General features: G+C 34.6%; 1 protein-coding gene across 1 annotated transcript in view; it reads left to right on the top strand.

Annotated features, from left to right (window-relative positions):
• The window catches only part of IFT81 (intraflagellar transport 81), a 42,503-nt gene that overhangs the window by 4,916 nt on the left and 17,747 nt on the right, over positions 1-19,840 (top strand). Inside the window, exons 4-10 of the mRNA XM_084491406.1 lie at positions 234-323; positions 1,375-1,440; positions 1,760-1,870; positions 3,154-3,238; positions 10,535-10,698; positions 13,111-13,206; positions 15,180-15,326. Of these exons, the coding sequence (XP_084347532.1) occupies positions 234-323; positions 1,375-1,440; positions 1,760-1,870; positions 3,154-3,238; positions 10,535-10,698; positions 13,111-13,206; positions 15,180-15,326 (759 nt within the window). The remainder of the gene's footprint in view (positions 1-233; positions 324-1,374; positions 1,441-1,759; positions 1,871-3,153; positions 3,239-10,534; positions 10,699-13,110; positions 13,207-15,179; positions 15,327-19,840) is intronic.

The raw sequence follows: 19,840 nt of genomic DNA, 5'->3' as shown, positions 1-19,840 counted from the left end.
ACATCGAAGACATTGTGAAACTTCTCAGTGTACCTTCAAATGGAAGATAATTCACTGACAGTTTTTACTTTTGTTTTATAAGTTGATAAGCTTTAGTGGTGAAAAATCCCTTGAATTCTTGTCTTCACCTTATTTCTATTTCTATATTTACTGTCTCAATAGTAATGCAGCATGTTGGTCTGAAAGCCCATAGCCCTAGAGCTCATTCTGTGTATTTTTATCTCATTTTATAGTATGAAGAACTGATGGAAGCATTTAAAAACCTACATAAGGAGTGTGAGCAGCTCAAAACATCTGGTTTTTCTACTGCAGAAATAAGAAGGGTAAAAATATGAAAAAATAGCACAACTTTTGAGATTTTTTTTTGAATGTCAGTTTTATTTTTCTGGTTCTGTGGACTCACAGTGTGGAAGTTGTAGAGGTCAGAGCTAATAGGCACTGCAGTTGCTTTTTTGAAACTGTTCTCTGTTGGCAAACATTAGAAAGTCCTCTCTCATGCTTAGAACTGAGCTTTCTGAAGCAGATTGGGAAACAAGGCTGCCAAGACTGTGTTCAGCATGATTTTCAAATATTAGAACTCCTTATTTTTTGTGACCACAAACTGATATAAAACCTTTTCCTTTACTGATACAGGGTAATAATGTCAGAGGTTATTGAATGAATTAAGGACTTAAGTCAACAAAATGGTGCTTCTGTGTGGCTAGGGTGTTAAGTAAAGATATTTGCCCCATTTCAGCAAAATATTTAAGCATGAATCCAGCTTTCCAGTAAGACACACACATAAGTTAAGCAAGTTTTGAGATAAGGACTAAATTGGAGAAGTTATTTCCTTTTCTCTCACAACTGTCAATCTGTGGAGTCCTGCTGTTGTAAGATAGGATTAAAGGAGGATAATTGGGTACATGTTTTAGAACTATTAAGTGTTTCTTTTAACAAAATTTTAGTGGGAAAAGTGGAAGCAAACATCACTCCTATGCAATTTCATGCAAATTATCTGCCAGGAAGTGTATGATGGTGGTAACCTTTAAGAACATGTGACCACATCAGTTCTTGAATTCATGCTGATTTTTGCTTGTTTCTGTTTGTTTTTTATTTTAGAGAAATACACAAGTTTTTATTTTAAATGTTCACATTAGTACTCAAGGATGCAGATAAACTATTGTTAACATAAAGAGTATTTGAGCTGAGGAGGATGTAAGAGAGATGAAAGAGACTGGAATCCTGTGTGTTCTGATCATAGATTGATAAAATTATAACCAGTTCAATGTATTCAGAGAGGAATTATGATTTTCATGTTGGTTTGTACAGTATTTAGTCTAATCCATATTATATAGTAAAATACATTAACATTTATTTATTTTTGCTGCCGTTTAGGATATCAGTGCAATGGAAGAGGAGAAAGATCAACTCATCAAAAGAGTAGAGCGTCTTAAGAAGAGGGTAATAAGAGAAGTAACGCTGTTACATTTCAGTGTCATAATCCTTGGCTTGCAACTCTGATTTTGGAATGCAAACAAGGATTAGGATAAACATACCGTATGTCTAGGAAGGAGTCAAATAACTAATTGACCCACAGGGAATCTCCCTAGGCGTTAGTCCAGAGCTTTTAAGAATCTTGAGTCCAGTACTTTGCTGTCATTTCTGAGTAGTAACATGTATGGAAAGGAAGTGCTAAGTGGGCTTGTGAGACATATGATCTCTTTTAATGTATTTCTCAACTATCTGACAGTAACATGCACTATTTATCCACTTGCTGTAGGTGGAGACAGTACAAAATCATCAACGAATGCTTGAAATAGCAAGACAGCTTCGCTTAGAAAAAGAGAGAGAAGAGTCTTTGGCTCAACAGAAACAAGAACAAAAAAATCAGGTATTGACATAAGAGAGTACCTATTAAAATAAATAATTGTTGACATCTGTTTGGGGGTCATGCGTATAAAGAAATAAATCAGAAATAAACAGAGTTTCTCCCAACATCAGAAAATTAAATCTCGTTTAAAATAGAAATAGCTGTGTACATTTTAAAGGAAGAGGCTTGACCCTACAAGTTTTGAACATCTCATTTAAGATATTTGGCTGCCTCAGCTGCCCCTGACATAATCATTTAGCAATCCCAGGAAATGTTCCATGACTTATTGTGGTAGCACCCAAAGAGAGGTCATTATATTTATGGTAGCGAGCAAATGTTTCCTTAGTTTGATTATATCTCTGTACACTTGCACTAAGATTTCAGTGGCTAAGTGATACAGCAAGTACCCCAACTTTTCGCTGTGGATCAGTGCAGAGGGAATAAATATTCAGGAGCAACCTTTGGGTTTTGGTCCCTAAGTCTGACAAAGATGATGCTGTAGGAAGCACTGGAAGCAGCTGGAATCTGACTATAGGGCAGGGTTTATTCCTAAGATATGTTGTGGAAACAAGATTCTGTAATATAAAGTCCAGCACCAGACTGTTGTATCATCTCACCAAATTCTGTTGATTTCAAATATAACATGAGCTTCCACACTGTATTAAAAGGAGAAAAACTCAGATTTCTAATATTGCAGTCTATATCTGGATTTCAAATTAATGTGAATCAGGGTTTCAAGCTGTTGGGTCTTTGCTTGAGGGAGATCACAAGTAGAATGAAAGGGATGTCTATCTAATTCCACTTCTTTTTATGCCTTTCCCGAAATTGCAGAAATGCTATTCACTTGGATGTTGTTTGGCAACAAGCTTTGCAGTGTGTTCTCCACTTGGCTCAGTGTTAGAATGGTGGATCGCTGTGACAACTCAGCTGCCTTGCAGGAACTGCAGTAAAAGATAGCTAGAATCAGGGCTGCAGTAGAAAACTGTCTTTTTTTTATTATTGTTTTAATGTTCAAACCACTTGAAGGTTTGGTTAAAAAAGAGTTGAATGATTTTCTGCCATAGAGAAAATATCACTTGGGAATACAATAACACTTTTCTTAATTAACACTACAGAATATCAAGTCAATCCAGGCCAATTGTTGAAAATTTCTTTTGGCATGTTCCCTTGCGAACCAGCTGCTTATAGTTACCATTATTTTTTTTTTTTGTATTTGGGGTTCTTTTTGATACCTTTTTGTTTTCATTGCTTGGATATGCATTTCAAATGAATTAACTTATATGTGTCCAATTGTGTCTCAAAAGTTGTTCCATGCAGAGCAGAGACTGCAAAGAGCACAGCTCCAGCTGAAAGAGATGCATCATGCAGTAGTGGATTCAAAACCTGAAAGTAAGTGGTAATCTATAACGGTTGGGGGTTTATGCTTTTTCTCTGTTAGAAATGAAATCAAAACTGTATGACTGTCAATAATATGGTAGTGCCAAAAAGCCTATAGGAATACTGAGAAGCTAACAGAAGAAATAACTTGTGTTCTGAAGTCACATGCTTGAGATCGTAAGGCTGAATGTGCCTTGCCATAAAATGCCAGGTTTAGTGAAGTTTTATGTTTTTTGTGTTTGTAATTGAGCATCAGTGAAATACTGCTTCTTAAATTTTTTCTCAATGAATGTACAAATACATTGAATACTATGTTTTAGTCAGTGTAGATTTGTGGGATTTTTTTAGTTTCATTCAATAAAACATTCACGTGAAGGGCTTTAAGGTCTGTTTCTTATTGTATTTTTTTTATGGTATCAAAAATAAAGCCACTTCCTAATTAAGCTTTTATAGAGCATGGATTTTACACACACACACGTGTATATACATACACACATACACCTATACGTAAGATTATATACACTAGATACTTGTATATTAATGTATAGACTTAATATAAATAAATATTTATAATATATAAAATACTTTGTTCTCGTGATGTCACTGTAGCTGAGTTATTCGTATGTTGCTGCACTACATTAATAATGTCGAGACTGCTTCTGCTCATTTTCAGTGGTATCTCAGTCTGCAAATAAACTCAACAAAATAAATTATACTACTTGTAGAGTAAGTTAGTCCTCTATGATCATTTATAAAAATAGCAGGTGGGAAGGAATTGTGGTTAGTAGATTAAATGCATAATAACTATCTCCAAAGGCTACAATTTTACAACATCTAAGCTGCTGATGGTGTAGTTACTTTGAAGGAAATGTAAGAAGGATTAGCCTGAGTCAATGTAGGGTTCAGTGTTTCTGGTGCATGTGACCACAATAAGGTTATCAGGAACCCATCACAGGATTGATAGAGGTTTTATGCGCTGTTTATACAGGCATTGTGGATCATCAATATAGAAAAATTCTACTGTATGGAGGATTGTATTGTGAAGGCATAAGACTCAGAATGGTTCTTTTCCCAGAACTTTTGCAGTTGCATTTGAAATTGCTCTGGTAAAAAAAAGCCATAGAATGATTTTTGTTTTATCTACAAATTACTTCCCAAATGATAGCTATAGATTTAAATTTAGCAAAGTAAGTCACTGGCCTACTTTTTCAAGTACATTTAGTATTTCAGTTGCATCACAGAACAGCTTTGGCAGTTGTTTTGAGTTAGAGGATTTTTCTCAGTCAACAGCATGTTATGTTTTTATTAGTTCATAAATTTTATTTTTTATTTTTTTAAACAATGTTCATCAGCTGCTGAACCACAAATGGAACTAAAAGAGTATCTGAACTATCTTCTTTACTCTGAGGGACCTGCAAGTAATTTTGTAACCGTTCCATTTTTGCAGTAGCTACCAGAGAGTTTATACAGCAAAGCTGTGTCAACATTTCTATTTCAGTTCCAGGGGTATTTTTAAGGCCAGTGGAAACTTGATGGGTTCAGTTCACAGAAGCAAAGGTAACATAATAAAAAGTCAGTAAATATGTCGTTTAATCATTGAGATGAAAATAAAGTTTACTCATTTAATTCCCTTGTCTTGAGTCCTGCTTGCAGGGGAAAAAAAAAGTGTTTAGATGATCTGAAGATAAACTTGGAGTCATTACTTAAGAAAACTTCTTTTGAAATTTTGCCCAAACAAAGACTTCAGGACTTAGCTTTGTAATTGCTTTTCTCTATACTAGTTACAAAGACACTGCTTGTCGTAGCAATTACAGAATGCTTTTTTATTTATTCATTTTTAATAATTAAAATTAGGTGACCAAAGTGCATTGAGTAGGATAATATTTATTTTAAAAGCTTTGTTGGTCTACAGTTAACACAATTTATTTTACATAAAAAAAAAAAAAAATCCCTTTGGCTGAAGTTCTGTATCTCAGCTGCATACTCACATCAGTATAGCTTGTATGCTGACAATTCAAAGGCTGTTTGGTAGTTGTGGATTTTCTGTACAAATCAGATGCTTTCCCTTAAAATAATTGAGTTCCATTTTTAATACTTAGGTGTTTTTACTTCCAAATCAAGATAAAATTTGTTGATATTGAAATCAAGATAAAAGTTGTTGTGAATGAGTGGAAACTTTTTTATATGTCTTACGGACACATGCTGCTTCAACTACTTCATCTTATAATTACTTTAGGATGACACTTTTTAAAGAAATGTAAAGGAATTCTTTAAAGGATGCAACTAGCATGTATTTAAGAGTGGCGTTAATATGCAATTAGCATCAGTCTGCTTTAGCTGTACCAGGGAAGTATAATTTATGGTTAGTAGTTTACTTACTTTTAGAATCATAATAAGTTATTTAGAAAACCTTGTACTGTTTCATGAAAAACAGTTGATCATTGTCAAATATCTTTCAGACTAAAATTGATAACATTGGTTTCCATAGTGCACTCCTTCCTTGTTTATTAACTTCAGTACCACCCAGCATGTTGCCTAACTACAGAGAGGGAGTTCCTGCAGCTAGTACTGACATGAATTTCTGATTTTTTAAAATTCATCTTTCTTTGTTCTGGATATGAATAGTATTTTTATTGATACTGATCACTAGTTTGAATAACCTAGCCCATGATTCCTCATCAAGGTTGCCATTTTTTTTGCTTTGAATATCTCTGCTGGAACAAACACAAATTGTGAATGCCAAGAAGTGAACTGAATTACTGAAATTCTTGATCTCTGTCCATTTTACAGAACTTTATTGTTCATTTTATTAGCAGAAATATAGAGAAGTAGATGACTAGCTTGAAAATATTGATTAAAGAATGGGTTAAGAGGATTTTGGTTGATAAACAGTGAAATGTGTAATTTATACACTTAATTAAGTTGGTATGGAATAACATTTAGAGCAAAGAGAACATCAAAGATACCAGTTAAAGAGGAAATGTTTTATACAAATGTCTCTTTTATATCATTTGAAACATTTTATGAAAAATAGAAACTTAGGAGGCTATTACTAATATTTTCTATTTGAATGAAAAGATTAATTTTTCTTTTCGTTAAGTTTAAACCTTTTCATTTGGCCACAGAGCTATCTTTCCCTAAAATTCCAAGTTTAAATAACTTCCTTTCAAAACTACAGACCAGGTTACAATTATGGCAAAGGAGAATGCTTAGTTGGAACTTGATAATAAAATTGCTTATAATTATCTATCGGAAATACAATCACTGTCAATTCATACAAGGTTAGGGGGAAACCACTTTTAAAGTGGTTTAAAAAACTAAAAACTCAGCACAACCTATGTTAAATGGATTAAAAGGAGTTTACTGGAGCTCCCAGGGTCAAAGAGTTGGTGCTATCCTTGCATTTAGTTGTAGAAGGAAATGTAACAGAAAAGTTGTTAGCTCTTTTTTTAACTCAGGTATTTCTATCACTGCAAAACCGCGTCTGTGGTTTAGAATTTGAGATGGTCGTTGAAAGTTAGATTTCAAAGAGACACAATAATATTATAACATGGAAAGCATGCCTTACAGTACAAGATTCAGGAAGCTGTTTAATTTTTGAAGGAGATATTGAAGGGATGATCTGTCATCATCTGTCATTATTTGATCTCTTTTTAATATGGGGAAATGGGAAGTGATATCATTAGAAGCTGTGGACTGAATCACTTAAATACTGCTTTGTAGAAGATGATTGCAGACAGGGAAGTGAAGGCTTTGACGTTTAGCAAGTGAATGCCACGTGGAAGTCTATTTTACACCTGCCTTTGTCATAGCCTTTCTATGTGATATTAAACAAAGTGTTGGTCAATAACCTATAAAATGAGCACTCCTTTTTTTTTTTTTTTTAATTATTAAATCAGTTAGTGTTGCAAATGTTTTTGGTATAGAATACACAACTGGTAGCCCATTGAGGGGAAAAAAGTAGTAATCTGAGCTCAAGGTGGATCAAACTTTAGCTCAATTAGCAGAATTATGCAGGGAAACTTGCCTTTTTCCTACATGACTGAGCAAGCATCAAGAAACTCTTTCTCCCACCCATCTCTTTGCAATAATAATAAAAATTGAATGGAAAACATGAGGAATTACTGTTAATAGCTCTTCACATGTAAATACATGGTTGGCACAGTCTTGCTAAAATAGCCTTAGGGCACAGAGCCAGGCTTTTTGTGCAGCTTACGTATGTAGATTTTGTAATCATAAGTCAATGTTAAAACATTAAAAACAGGGTTTATGTGTGTAATGGAAAGATTTAAAGTATGCTTGCTTTTCTTTCCTTGAGCCTGGGAATATGAAAAAGGGATGTCTTTCACTGAAAACAAATCTTAAAAGAGCTGCCCTGTGTTTGTTTTCTAAGGTTCAGTTAAGCAGCAAAAATAGCTCTTAGGTAGTTACTTCTCCATATGTCAAATCATATAGGAGGAAAATATCTCCAGAAGTATTTAGGAAAGAAACTACATTAGTCATGAGGGATGTTGACATCATCATGTCTTTCCCTGTCAAGATGTCAAGTTTTAACTTGCTTCATTGCTTGGTGCACCTTCAACAGCAAGCGTGAATGCAGAACCAGCCAGTGTTTAAAAGAAGCCGGTAATAGCTCTTGGGTTATCTGCGAAGCAAATCTAGATAGTGATCAGGGTTTTACCCTGTGAAGCCAATAGGCCTCTGCTCTTTTGAAAGCAATCATTTAGGCATGGTTGTTTCCTGAGTTTAGTGTCATATCTATGATGAATTATTTAGGCATATTTATGCGGTTTTATAAGAAGGCTGGAGTAGGATGAGAAATAAGATATGGTATGTATGCAGATTTTTTTTTGCTACCAAGAGGAAAGCTAGAAAACAAGAAATTAGTTTGATTAAACTGTTAATATTAAGTATCAGGGTAATTTAATTGACATCACTTTGATTTCCACGCCAAAGTTCTTGGTTATAAATATCTAGTTGGGAGTTGTGCTTCTAGTCAGTTCTGAGGTGATAATTCAGCTCACGGTGTATGTGGGAAGCTTTGCTGCTTTTGCAGAGGTGGTGGATTTCTAGTGAGACTTGAGAATGTAGTCCTTCCTGCACAGCTCTGTGGTGGGCCGAGGAAGACTGGAACCCAGTTCTTTTGCAGGAAAGAAGTGGGAATTTTCATGGGTTGATTAATGTTCCCTCTGAACATCCAGGGGTGTTTCTCAGGTTACAGCTGTAGCACCCAGTGCCTAATGGTTATTGCATGCATATAGTAAGTACGCTTTCCATTCTGAAATTAGTACTGATGCTGTTTATTTTGTGCAAGATGAATGACCTTTCCACATAGAGGAAAAGAACCTATGACATTGTTGCTTTTCATAAACACAGAGATCAACAAACCGAACTGCTGGAAAAGAGGAATTCCCACTCATTTTTAGTTTGCGTTGACTTTATTTTTTTTGCAGCACTGCTTTCCCTAGGGTCTGTTTCCTTTCTTCTCATTCTCGAGGCTTTCTTAGAACTAAGAATGGCTTATTTCCTCTCTGGCAGCTAGACCAAGTAGCTTTCCTTTCAGTCTAAGTTGAGAGCAGAGGCTGAAGAGGATCTATCAGTACTGTTTCTAGAGGTAAATAGTTGTAAAAGAATGGGCCCCCCTTTTCCAAGGCTTGTATTTCACTGTGCTCTGTTTTCTTTTGCCAATCAGTGATATGGTCAGCAGGCTCTTTAGCCTGAGAGCCAAAACTCTTCTTTCAACCTGCATCCTTTCCTCTGTCTGTTTCAGCAAGGTCAGCTCTGTTATTGTATCTCTGTACTCAAGCTTTTCTTTGTGTAGAGAAAGACAGAGATTTGAATTTCTTGTTTTTCTTTGTGTTTCATAGTAATTCCATGTTCTCAGACAAACAACAACAAAAACCACCCCACTCCCTCAGCAAGTAGTTTTAAAATGTACCCAGGATACGTACCTTTTAGTCATCTAGATCATGAAAAATACTCTGAAATACCTGTTCCCACTCTCATCTGACATGTAACTTGCAGATCTTACAGTAGTCCTTAGTAGAGGTGTCTTGGAGGAGTAATTGCACTAAACTGCCTGTTGTCAGCAGACGACTGTGTAATGTAATTTAAATAGCAGCTTCATTTTATTCTGTCATATTTTTCTAGCTGTGTATTGCTCTTACCTGTAGGTGCCTATGTTTATTTATAAATTATCTGTAAAGGAGGTTAAATTACTTTACCTAGCAAGAGCCAAGTCATAAGCATGGTATCATGCAGTGTGCATCAGGCTTGCATAGAGAAAAACTTAAGTGTGATTGCTTTTCTCAGTAGAATTTTTGACATTACACAGCATTTTCTTCTTTTTTTTTTTTCAATTCTTTTTTTTTTTCAGTATTCACAGTCAATATACTGTCCCAAGACTGAACATTTGTTCATGAAAGAAAAAGTAGTCTGTTACTTAGAGAAAAGCAATTTATAAGTGTTACAGCAATATAGAAGACTATTAAGTGTATGTAGGCATCCATTTAATTCCGCTCATTTTAAGGGCAAATTTTAGATGCCAAATTAGAACAAAGAAGTTTTATTTTAAGGAAGAATTTCCAAGTGTATAACAGATCTTACATGAGGCTGGCCAAATTAAGATCTTTGTTCTATTTTGAGACACAGATAAAGGATTCATGCTGAGATAATTTCTGTCTGTAGATGATGTAATTCACATGAAACAATGACCTACGTAATCTATGGGTAGAACTGGCTTCAGGATGCTTGCTCCTCTGCGCCAGCCAGGGAAGCTGTAAGGGATACAATCTTCAAAGGAGCCCTGAGCAAGTCAGCACAGCTGTGATGTGTTTTGCTGTCCCTTACCCTGAATGCGTATAAGCAACCCAAGCCTAGCCATCAACTTTTAAAATTTATAAAGAATGTAATTCACAACAAAATGTAACACAGAATCAAGTATCTGGATGTGTGAGACATGCACAGGGTTATCAGTGTTGTGTGTTGAATTTTACAACTGATTCAGCTAGACTTTCGTCTAAGGGTTTTACTTGTTCATTGATTAAAATAATTTGTTGAGAAATTAATAGTTACATGTTAGAGATGCAGATGGATAATGAATGTAATGCATATTGTATCGTTTAACATCCAGATTAAAAAGCTAAAACGAGTAACTACCTGTTTCTTTGAGTTTTGAGAAGAAGACTTAAACGTTGTGCTGTTGTTACTGTAATCTGCTGAATACTTTAATATGTTGGGGAAATAAAACTTAATTATCCTCTACATGACTTTGGCTATAGATATACATTGATTTAATCTGTTTTTAAGGTTTAATGAAGAAACTGGAAGAGGAGATAAATTTCAATTCATACCTGACTACTGAAAAAATACCTAGGGAGCTTGAAAGCAAAAAAAAATCAGTATATTTCTTACAAAAGACAGTTGGAGAGCCAGCTCTGAGTCAATCAGATCTCAATGTACTTGAAATGAAGGTAAGCACTTAATTGGTGTTCCATACCATCTCTAGAGTTCTTGTATATTGCAGTTTTCCTATCCTTACTTTACACCCGTGAAAAAAGGTTTAATTCCCAAAGGAACATCTTTCAGCTGTAAAAGAAAAGATGCGCTAACTTGCTGAATGCAAGCTCTTAGATAAGTTAAAAAATAAAATAAAAAATCAAACCCCAAACCACAAAGCCCACCCTATCCTTAAATGCTATATAGAAAATCATGTTAGCAATTTGCTGTGGTATGAGCAGAGATGTTAATTCAGCGTTAAAGGTTTGAGCAAGTTAAATATCTGAAAGAAAAGTTGTTTATGGAAAAACTTAATTTATAACTCAGAAAAAGAGCAGGATTTATTGCCACTTAAGTACATTTGTATTGTTTTTATATTTGTATCATTCTAAATTCAAGATTAAATATGTAATGTGGTGGTTTAGAGGAATTTAGAGTAACACTAATCGTTAGTATTTCTGTTGATGGTGTTGAAAGTTTACAACAGTCTTAGCTAGGGTAGGAAGAGCAGTTCTAAGTACTACTATGTACACCGTTCAGTCTTAAATGTCCTCTCCTTCTCTCACCAGTTGGAGATCCTAGAATTATTAAAAAAATAAATTACTATGAAAGACGAATAGGCAGAAAACAAAGTATTTGTAATTGATCAGAGAATGATTACCCCATGGAGGTGTGAGGGCTGTCATCCACCATTCTTCTGGTGTCTTATAGAGAGGTTTAACAACTTCATCAACATCATGATAGCCTGCATGTGCCTGCATGCATTTGCTCTGTGGCACACGTCATACTAATGTAATAAATGCCCATAGTTTGGTTGTTTGTTTGTTTGGTTTTTTTTTGGATCAGTCGTGAATCAGCAGTTGAGTGTCATCAAGAATACGCTCTATTTTAAGGTTACGACTACTTTTTGTGAAAGAAAAAATAGTGACAACCCAATGCCATTTTGAATCCTGATCGTTATAACTTCTAAGAATGACAGCATTATTAAACTGTAGATTAGGTCTGAAACATTAAACTAGCTCTGTGATTCAGCCTCTGCTTTCCCAGTTTCTTTCTTTAAATCAAAACAACATTTGTGGTTGCAGTTATTTCTTTTAGGCATAGTCGAAGCCCTGTTTTACACCTATCTTTTCCAAAAGTATTCTTAGGATTTTGGCAATATTTCAAAGAGCTTCAAGATTTCTTTTTCACCATGAGGTAACCTTTTAATTTGTTATATTTTGGAAGTGTGTTCTTAACAGATAATAAAAACATGTCATATACTTGGCTGTAATCACAGCATGGCCTTAGCATTTCTTTCAAAGGCAGTCTTCTATTATCTCAATGTCTTTAAAAGGAGCTGAATTGCAGTAAGTATGATATTATCATGCATTTTATAATATATAAAACAGGAATTTTATTAAAAAAATTGAATCCTTATGCCATCTTCAAATTCAGACCTGTTCTAACCACCAGTAGGAAAAGAAATAGGCTTTTGTAAAGGAACAGAATTTACTAGTGAGTTTCTTCAGGTGTTGGACTATTCCTGGTCATATTAAGCACTTTATTTGAAATATTTAGCTTTAAAAATTCAGATATTACCCATAGTAATGTTAGGGTAATGTCCAGCACTGTACATGTATTATGTTTTGACTTTGTTGGATTTCAGCACATATTTACACTGCTTGCTTATCAACACTCATCTAGGTAGCAGAGAATTAAAGGAAGGTTGCTAGGGCTGTGGTTCAATGGCTGATGAGAGCCCCAGTTTAGCATTAAGTCAGGAGTGGAAAAGCTGGAATCAGTTCACTGGTGTAGCTGTTTATTAGTTTCCTGGTGCAGTTGAGTTTCAGCTAGAATGAAGATCAACAGTTTGAGCCTATGGACAAACAGGTGCATTTTGCGTCAGTAGAAAGAAGGTACCAGAGAGATGGAATATAATGAGACTCTTCAAACCACTGATGCAATTTAGTATCAGTTCAATTTTATCTGTTCTTCTTTAAACTTCTGATAGATACTTGAGTGAAAAGGAATTTTAGTTAATATCGCTAAAAGCACATTTTCACATAGTACATGACAACACCGTTCTTCTTCCTGCCTGTGTGTGCCAATTTACATGCGTCTTCTGTCTACGTGTACCACTTTACTTAATTTTCAGAATAAGCTTCATGCTTCTGCCTTATCATAAAGGCACAGAACTGGAAATAGAAAAACATAGTCTCTTCCTGGCCAATACTGAATGACTCATTCAGTTGTTTTTTTTTTCTTCTTTTTTCTCTATTTTAAAAATGGAACTGGTAATATTTCCTTGTAACTGGGTTGTTAGTCTGGCTTGCAAAGCATTTAATTCTTGGAGAAGACAAAGAAAGAAAGCTCTGTTTCTTTTAGTTTTCTGCTCTGTTTTTCAGATAAATGAAGTAAATGCACAAATAAATCAGCTTATTGAGAAAAGAATGAGCAAATATGAGCCAATTGATAGTAAATTTTCCATGTATCGCCAACAGGTAAGGAGGAACAAAGCATTTTTTAAGTAGAAGCAGTAAAGCAGTTTTAGTCACTGACTATTTGACAGACTGATTTTTTTCTTTAATTTATTAAAGCATAAATCAGAAGAAATAAATAATAGTGCATGACAAAACCAAAATCAATAGCTGTTGAATATATGTATGTTTAGGGCTTAGTCAAACAATTGTTTTCAGTCATTCTAGTGAGTTTACGTCAATTGCTGTCCGAGGTGTTGCCCTCACAGTAATTCTGGAAGGATCATTTTGGAGGAGCTATTTTGGTAAGTCTCCAGCTGTGGATAGATTTTTACAAGGCAGCATGTGGGCTGACTGCTGCAGTCAGACCTGGATGCAAAGCTTGCTTTGTGTTTGACCACATGCTACTTTTCCTTTTACATCTGTTAAGAAGGTATTCTTTGATTTTATTATTTTTTTTCATCCTGAGGCTATAAAATAGTCTCTCTATAAAATGGGCTCTGTGGTCTAGTCTTAGTAAATTTGTAAGTTATAAAAAGGATTTATGAAATCTAAGATTTTTGGAGCTTACGCAGAAACATACGTGATTTCTTTTCCAGCCGACCTGTGTAGCTGCTGATTTTATTGAAAATTTTCATAATGATGCTTATGGTGATGAAAAAAAATAAAAACCAAAAAGGCTTGGGTAAAATATTCAGTGGTAGGAAAAATTGTGATAAAATGTATACTATAGTTCAATCACATATGAAATATGAAACACCCAATTCTGTTTTGTAAGAGATACGCTTCTTCCCTAAAGAAAAGCCTGCTACATAATCTGCTGGTGCCAAAGACCACCTGGCTAGTGATACTCCTAGCTATTCTAGGAGTTCAGGTTGCTGCTGTGAGTTGAAAGCATATGGTGGTCTTTGCTTTGTTCTTCTAGGGACAACTTGCTTCTGTTTCACAAAATAAACATATATATTGTACTACAGTTTGTTGTTGCAGATATCTCATAAAGCAAAGAGCTGAGCGGATCCCAGCAGAATTCTGTTAGATATATCTGTTAGAAATAAAGCTGGCCCTCTTAATGTAGTGTGAGAAAGCCGTTACGTTTTGCTTCATTTTTTATTTTTATTTTTCCTTCAGATGAAGAAACCAACCATGCATCCAAATTCAGGCTCATACATCTAAATTCATGTGTTGTGTTAAAATATACTTTGACAAGATAAAAATACTTTTTTTTCCTGAACTAATGTATACTTATGTTCCTAAATCTGTTGACTTCTAGTCAAACATTAGGTACTTTTAAATATTCTGCCTGGTATAAAACATTATTTTTTAAATGCTTTATCTTCTAGACTCAAAAAAAAAAAAAAAAAAAAAAAAAAAAGTAATCTGTAATCTACACTATTTCTTTACTGTATTGCTTTATTTTTTCCCTTTTAGCTATTTGCCAAGATTTAGCGGCTAGGTTCTGCTGTTAGCATAACATATTTCTGTAGGTTGGAGTAGGTTGGAGTTATAAAAATCTCTATTATGACATTTGTGAAATCTTGGATATCTTTCCAGTTAAGCCATGTTGATGTATCTCACATATGCACAAAAAGGGACTAAATAGATTAAATGGAGCAGCTAAAATGTGTACCTTTTTCTTCAATGAAAATGAAAAATGAGGTGAAGAAACATACATCCAAAATGTAAAGTAAATCAGCATGAATCTGAGAAAAAGGCTAAGATAGAAATCTTGGCTATACTAAAGAAAGTTGGGAATTTGCAATTTGCTTCAATGAAGCTGTGGTTTATCCCACTGTGTATAATGTGTAACTGATGCTTTTTTCTTTGCAAAGAGATATGCTCACATTTCCTAATGAAAATTAGTTTCCTACAATTGAAATGTGTTTACAGTGGTGCCATGCCTGAAATTTAAGTGTTTATGTTTTACTAATGATTAAACAAGTCTAAGCAAGAGCAATTTGCACTTTACTTGTACTTATACATTTCTAATATTCATGCAGGCATCTATAATTTCCCGGAAAAAGGAAGCTAAGGCAGAAGAACTTCAGGCTGCTAAGGAAGAGATGTCCAGCATGGAAAGACAGATGCTACAAAAGACAAATCAGGCCCAAGAGTTAGAAGGCTCTGAAGTTTTGAAAGGGGATGAGGTATGCAGTATAACTGTGCACGTGAGGAAAAGGAAATTTGTAAGAGAGAGATCAATTTTTTTTGTTAACTAATAGTTTCCATTTAACTTCACATTTCAAAAACTGCGTCTACATTATCTTATCCATTTATATAGTATGGTATCAAACTACATGGCCTCAGCACTGCAACAGGCTGGGCTCTGCTTTTTTTATGTATTCTAAGTAAAAATTGGATGACAGTGTATATGAAGACATTTTTAAAGTGCAGATAGTACAGTGCTGTCTAGTGCTTTCTAATGTTTTCCAATATTTATGCTGTAACACTTTTTTAAATACTTGATTTGTAGCTGTTTTCAAATTAATAATTTAAATTATTCACATTGTATCTAATAGATTATAAAGTACATGCAGACTTAATGTTGGGCTGTCTTAACATTCCAGAGCTTTGAGTTAAAATAATGTCAATATCATCACAATGGTATGATGATAAATAACTTTAACCAACTATAGAAGTCAACAAGACTAATGAGGGGATTAGGACTTAAAGTTATTAGTCATGTAGATCAATTTTATTATTCAATGTATAATAAAAATCTACAATGTTACTATCTATTCTTTATATGATAGATGATCATAAGGTGCAATACCAGCAATTACCAGAAATGCAGGGGGTTTTTTTGTGTTTATTACCCACAAACGCTTTTACTTCAAATAATATTTTCACAGACCCACCCTTTAGGTGCATCATTCTCTGAATTAGTGTATCTCTTTATTCCTCATGTACTGTCTTCATTTGTACTGCTATACTTTAGTAAGAGTAACACTCTTTCCTTTCTTTTTCTTTGTCTGTTTCTGTGCTTTTTTTACATACTACTCAGTACAGTGAACGCCCTTTGTAGAAGGAACTCCCTTCCTGATCCCATAGGACATGCCTGTTCCACAAAAATCTGTTTTCTTTTAAAGGAGTCTTACAGAGTAAATAAGTATGGGAATGTATGTGTCCACTCATGCATAAAGACTTCCTGCATATTATGGAATCCGTGCATATTTCTCTTGTGCCTTCTTTCCTGTCTACCCTTCTGTAAATCAAGATGAAAACTATAGGTGGAATTATCATCCAGGGTTACGTTTAGAGCAATGAATATCTCAAGTCTGTTGAAAGTAACTCATGCTACAAGACTTCAGCAAATCTTTGAAGAATTAACATGTTGATTTCTCTTACTATGATGTACTATAGACATTCATAGGTAGCAATAGTAACAAGACTGCTGAATTATACTTCTCTCCACCACAAGGTTTTTATCTCCAGTGGGCACCTTGATAGAACCTTTGACAACTTTAAGACAAGAATAGAAAGCAGATAATCTGTGTTTCTGTCATGGGAAAGAAATGTTTAATTAATCATCAGGAATGCATTACAGAGACATCACATATGTTTTACATTATCTGTAAATACACTTGAAAGGTAAGAAATACTTGTGCCTACTCCTGAGCGGGGACAACATACTTTGATCAATAGCAATTTAAGGAGAGCAGGGCAGGTGGGAAACACAGTTATAGAACCTAGGCTTGATAATGAAAAAATGAAGTTAACTGTCTGATACAAGGAAGAGGCTCAATACAGAGGGGAAAAAAAAAAAAAAAAGACCTGTTTTGAACATAACATGCATTCCTTTTGTTCAAATCTGTTCTACTTTTGTCTTTTTAAATATTTTAAAGTCTTCATTTTGATGCATGCAGAATACATGATGGAGCACTTTGGGCAAAACATCAGCTTAAAATAAGAAGTGTTTGCCTTTTTCTAAAAACCATTTCTTGTTCTGTAAAATACTTTCTGTATGTTGACCCAAGGAAGCCAGCATTATATGATCAATGTTCTGTTCCTGTTTATTAGTTCATTATTATGTACACTGTAGTGGCACTCACAGGCACTCCAAAGCAGTAAAAAGTGTTTTCTATGGCTTAAAGCTAGCAAAGAATTTGGATTCTTGATGATTTTGATTGCTTCATTTTCAAAGGTCACAGTTACCTCCTCATCTGGAAGAAGGAGATAGTGATGTTATTATTATTTTCTTAAATGTCAGCTAACAAAAATGCTGCAAAGGAGTTTGGTGCTATAGTTTTCGTATCTCCTTAAAGTAAATGCAAACACGTATTATAGAAGCAGTCCTGCTTCACAGTCAAAGCTGTGAGAAGATGAGACTGATAGATGATACAAATAAGTTGTTGGGGAAGAGGTGATGAAACGAAAGTGAATTGAACAGGTTATCTTTTATCAGTAAGTTTCAGTTCATCGCTCACCTAGACAACCTTTCACTGTAGATTTGTTTCTAATGTGATATGTTTTTCAATTTGTATTTTCTGTTTCACCGCTCTGTTACTTCAGCTTTGAGCCAATACCAAAGGAAATCTTGATTAGTGTAATGGTGAATCACTACTGCACTACGTATGTTCAATAGAGACAGACAGGTTGTAGAATCAACCTTCACTTTCCACTGTCTGACAACTGAGAGCTGCTTTTATGCTTTCTTGTTGCAGTCCCACACATGAGTATTTAGTTCCTCCATTTTCGAAAAGGAAGAAAGATTTATTTATCTTTTAAAACAAATAGATTTGCTGTCTTAAGTCGTAAACAGGCTTTAATCCTGTCACATTTAACTTATCTAAATGGTGTGTTTAAGTCAAAGAATTATTTTTCTCCTATGCTCAATGTTTCTCATCTTCTCTTTGTCTACCTTTACTGCATCCTCTTACATCATAGCACCCACAAGATTTGGCAATCAAAGAATTAGTGCCTTCCTAGCTTGTCCTCCCATACCGCAATTTGGATCTTCAGTTGAGGTCTTCTTAGCACTTCATTCACCCAAAGGTCAATCCTGGCTTATGTTTTTAGGTGCTAGTATTTTGCTTTCTCCTCTAATCATAAAAAGGAATGTTACAGCATTCCAGTTGGTTCAAGAGGTTGTACAGCTAAATAGAACTTAGAAGAAACAGCAGGGAATAATCAATTCATTTACATCAAACACACACACAAAAAGGTAGGAATAAATTGTCTGCTTCAATGATTACGAAATCTTTTTAAGTACTTCAAACAAAGTACAATGAACACGGGGCAAAGTTGGCAGGCTCCTAGCTGCAGCTGTCAGATCCTGAAAATTAGGGAATCAAATGTTGACACTTAGAAGGCTAGATGGTTCAATTACAAGTGATCCTAGGTAAAGCTGTGATATTTTTAGTTCTTTACACAACACATTGTACTTTTCAGAGTTCAGCATAGGGCCCCAAGAGCCTAGACTTTCCCAAGGTATCAGAATAGACTAGTACCATGGCTGTGCTTAGCTACAGTAGTTAAAATAATGTTTTTGAGAATGTGATATAGAAAGTCCTATCTGTTAGTTAGCAGATATGTGAGGTTTGCGTATTAATGAGTTAATGCATATTAATTAATGCATATTAAGGAGTTTAATCTGTTCATACAGATGCCTGCCTGTACCCTGGTAAAACTATAAAAAAGGTAGAGGTTGATACCCTTTGAAAACAGAAAACAAGATGTATGGCCAAAAAATCTGTCATTCTTCCTCTAAAATGATTGAGTCAATCCAAATCGATGAGAAACAGTTTTCAAGCCCCAAACTAGGCAGATGGATTTTTAAGAGAGTAGCTGTTAAGGAGCTCACTAGTTGACCATTAAATGGCTTAAACCAGACCGAGGACATATTATCCTGTTTATTACCTTTCCCCTGACCTTTTCATTAAAGTCCTAGGTACAGTTATATTCCTGTCTGTCAAAGGCTCCTTAAACATGAAACGCGGAGAATAGATGGCAGCGAAGTCGAGAGAACAAAAGTGGCAAATCTGTAGGATTCTTACAGAAGCCAGAAGCTTTTTGCTGTAAGAAGTTAACCATCATTTAAGCCAAATGTATGCGGTGATTCAGACATAAAATATAGCTTCGCAGAACTGAATGCTCTTTCAGCACCCACTGGCATGAATAAATCATCGATTTTATTGATCTGTGCATTTCCTGTGATAACTGAAAATGTTTTTTCATTAAAAATATTCTGATTGGCTCAAATTATTAGTAATGGCTATTTTAATATTTCTTTCCTGACCAGAAGCAAGCACTCCTAGAAAAGATATCCTAACTCAGTGCTAATGAAGAATTTTCCTGATCTATCTGTCTAATGAGCAGATTATAGGATACTTTCTTTTCAATAGATTATACTGGTTGGATCTTTTAGAAGTTTGCCCTTCTGTGTATGAGTTAATAACTATATCCAACAGTGGCTGTACTTGCTCAATTTTAGAGCCTCTTAAAAAAAAAATTACTGAAAATCTGTCATGATAAGGAACTTTTCCTAACTGAATGTTAATACTTTGGACAGTCTGTATCCCATTAATTGGTCTAGTTAAAAAATTAAAACATCTGCTCCTTAATTAATAGAAATAGAGATAATCAACTAAGATTTTCTGCAGTTACTGTCCTTATGCAAATGTTATTAACAAAACTGTTTATTTGGAATCTTCTTTTGATT

The sequence above is a fragment of the Aythya ferina genome (genome assembly GCF_964211825.1).
Source record: "Aythya ferina genome assembly, chromosome: 17".
Taxonomy (NCBI): Eukaryota; Metazoa; Chordata; class Aves; order Anseriformes; family Anatidae; genus Aythya; species Aythya ferina.
This window is presented reverse-complemented; position numbering and strand designations above follow the sequence as displayed.